Source organism: Rhododendron vialii, chromosome 10a, assembly GCF_030253575.1.
Source record: "Rhododendron vialii isolate Sample 1 chromosome 10a, ASM3025357v1".
NCBI classification, from domain to species: Eukaryota; Viridiplantae; Streptophyta; class Magnoliopsida; order Ericales; family Ericaceae; genus Rhododendron; species Rhododendron vialii.
Window position 1 is genome coordinate 33,624,996 of NC_080566.1, and position 2,092 is coordinate 33,627,087.

A 2,092-nucleotide genomic window follows, 5' to 3' on the forward strand; every position below is an offset into this window, starting at 1 on the left:
GTTGTTTTAGCCCCATTCTCTTAAACTTAACTTAAATCTGAAAGTTTTGTTCTTATTTGAATTTTTCGCATTTGTTTGTTTTGCGTCAAATTTTTGTGGGTTATTGATTCGTCTCGACAAGAAAAATCGAAAAAATAAACTTTTGACACTTTTACCCAAATATTTTGGGAAATAACCACTGTTTAGCGCAAAAATGTGGTTATTTCTCAAAATACTTGGGTAAAAGTAAAAAAAATTACTTTTCCAATTCTTCTTGTCGAGACGAATCAATAACTTACAAAAAATTTGCGCAAAATTAATAAACACAAAAAAATTCAAATAAAGACAAAATTCTCATATTTAAGTTAAGTTCAAAAGAACGAAGAAGATTAATGAATTTCCGTTGCACCAAAAAAAAAGAAGAAATGATTTTGTCATTCCTTTTTTTTTTGTTAACGCCACTCCCTTGCAAAATACACTTGCAGGGAGTAACGTTAACAAAGAAAGTGGCAAAATCTGCTGCCAAAAAAAATTACAATATGGTAATTTTTCTGCAATACTATGGGTAGTAATTAGTACTAGTCGGCCTATTCGTAGGCTATTTAAATCTTGCTGACAAAGTCAAGTTTCAATGCACTGAAGGGTATGCTGAATAGTACGTACACCGGCCCACGAGGAAAACACAGAGAAAACCCGAAGATCTCTCTCTCTCTCTCTCTCTCTCTCTCTCATATCAGATCGAAGAGGTTGATGATGCGAGGGCCATGTGCAACTCTGCCACTGATTTCAGAAGCACTTGTTGCCAAAAACACCGTATACCAAAAAAGAACGAAACCCGAAAAGTCCTTTTTCTTTAAGGTTTGTGGACCTTTTCTTTCAACTTGTCTCCTTCCACAAAATCAGAATTTTAATTTAAAGTAGTACTCCGTAATTTACTTGGAGTCTTCGTCGAAATTTTAACTAAAATTAAAAAAGTTCAAAATAGATATCAATAATTTTAGTGACACACCCATACTCGCATGAGTGATGGAACCTATACACACACTAGAATGTGTAGTATGTGTGGATCCACCACTCATGTGAGTGGTGGATATGTGTTTGGGTGTGGTACTGGCACCACTCGATAGATATTTTCATTACCAGTTTTTAGATCTTCAACCATAAAAAAGAAGCAGCAGAAGTATTTCAGAACTGTAGAGTGGCCACGGATATATGCTACTGTCCTCTAATGAGTTTCATTTTGATTATATGGCTCATTTAATTTAATTTGCAAGTGTGATTACATTGATGACCAAAAAAAAAAATAGAATTATGACAGTAACACCATATATTTTAAGATGGAGGGGTAATAGCTAGTTTTTCGTGAGAGGTGTACCAGTTTTCGTCTAACTAGCCAGGGAATAGCAAGTGGAATGGTAGCCAAATGATAGACAGCATATATTCAATGCATTTTATAGAAGTTCAATCACTATTAAAATCAACTAAGGGGCCGTTCCAGATTCCCTTCTGTTTTGAAAAATTCTTTTTGGGGTCATGAACAGTGCAAGAAATGAAAGTCTGTTCCACTTTCCCTTAAAAACTTCTTCTTTGTTAAACTTATTATTGACGTAATGACCATATTGCCCTTTGAACTTATTCAATTTTCCCAAACACCTGGTCTTTCTCCCCTCCCCTTCTTCCACGCACAACCAGAGCAGACTCCCTCTCTCTCTCTCTCTAGAAAATTCTGATGGCGCCCAAGGCAGAGAACAAGCCAGCGGAGAAGAAGCCAACGGAGGAAAAGAAGACCTCGGCGGCCGAGAAGGCCCCGGCGGAGAAGAAGCCCAAGGCCGGGAAGAAGCTCCCCAAGGACGCCTCCGCCGCGGCAGCCGGAGACAAGAAGAAGAAGAAGTTGAACAAGAGGGTGGAGACGTACAAGATCTACATCTTCAAGGTGCTGAAGCAGGTGCACCCCGACATCGGGATCTCGAGCAAGGCCATGGGGATCATGAACAGCTTCATTAACGATATCTTCGAGAAGCTCGCCCAGGAGGCGTCGAGGCTGGCGAGGTACAACAAGAAGCCGACGATTACGTCCAGGGAGATCCAGGGAGACGAGGGAGGGCTGCAGTAG

At 39.5% G+C, this 2,092-nt stretch overlaps 1 protein-coding gene across 1 annotated transcript; it reads left to right on the forward strand.

Moving 5' to 3' along the window:
- The first annotated feature begins 1,683 nt into the window (after positions 1-1,683).
- Positions 1,684-2,092, forward strand: LOC131303150 (histone H2B-like). The gene has a single exon (XM_058329942.1). The coding sequence runs from the start codon at positions 1,709-1,711 to the stop codon at positions 2,090-2,092; it is 384 nt and encodes a 127-aa protein (XP_058185925.1). The 5' UTR covers positions 1,684-1,708.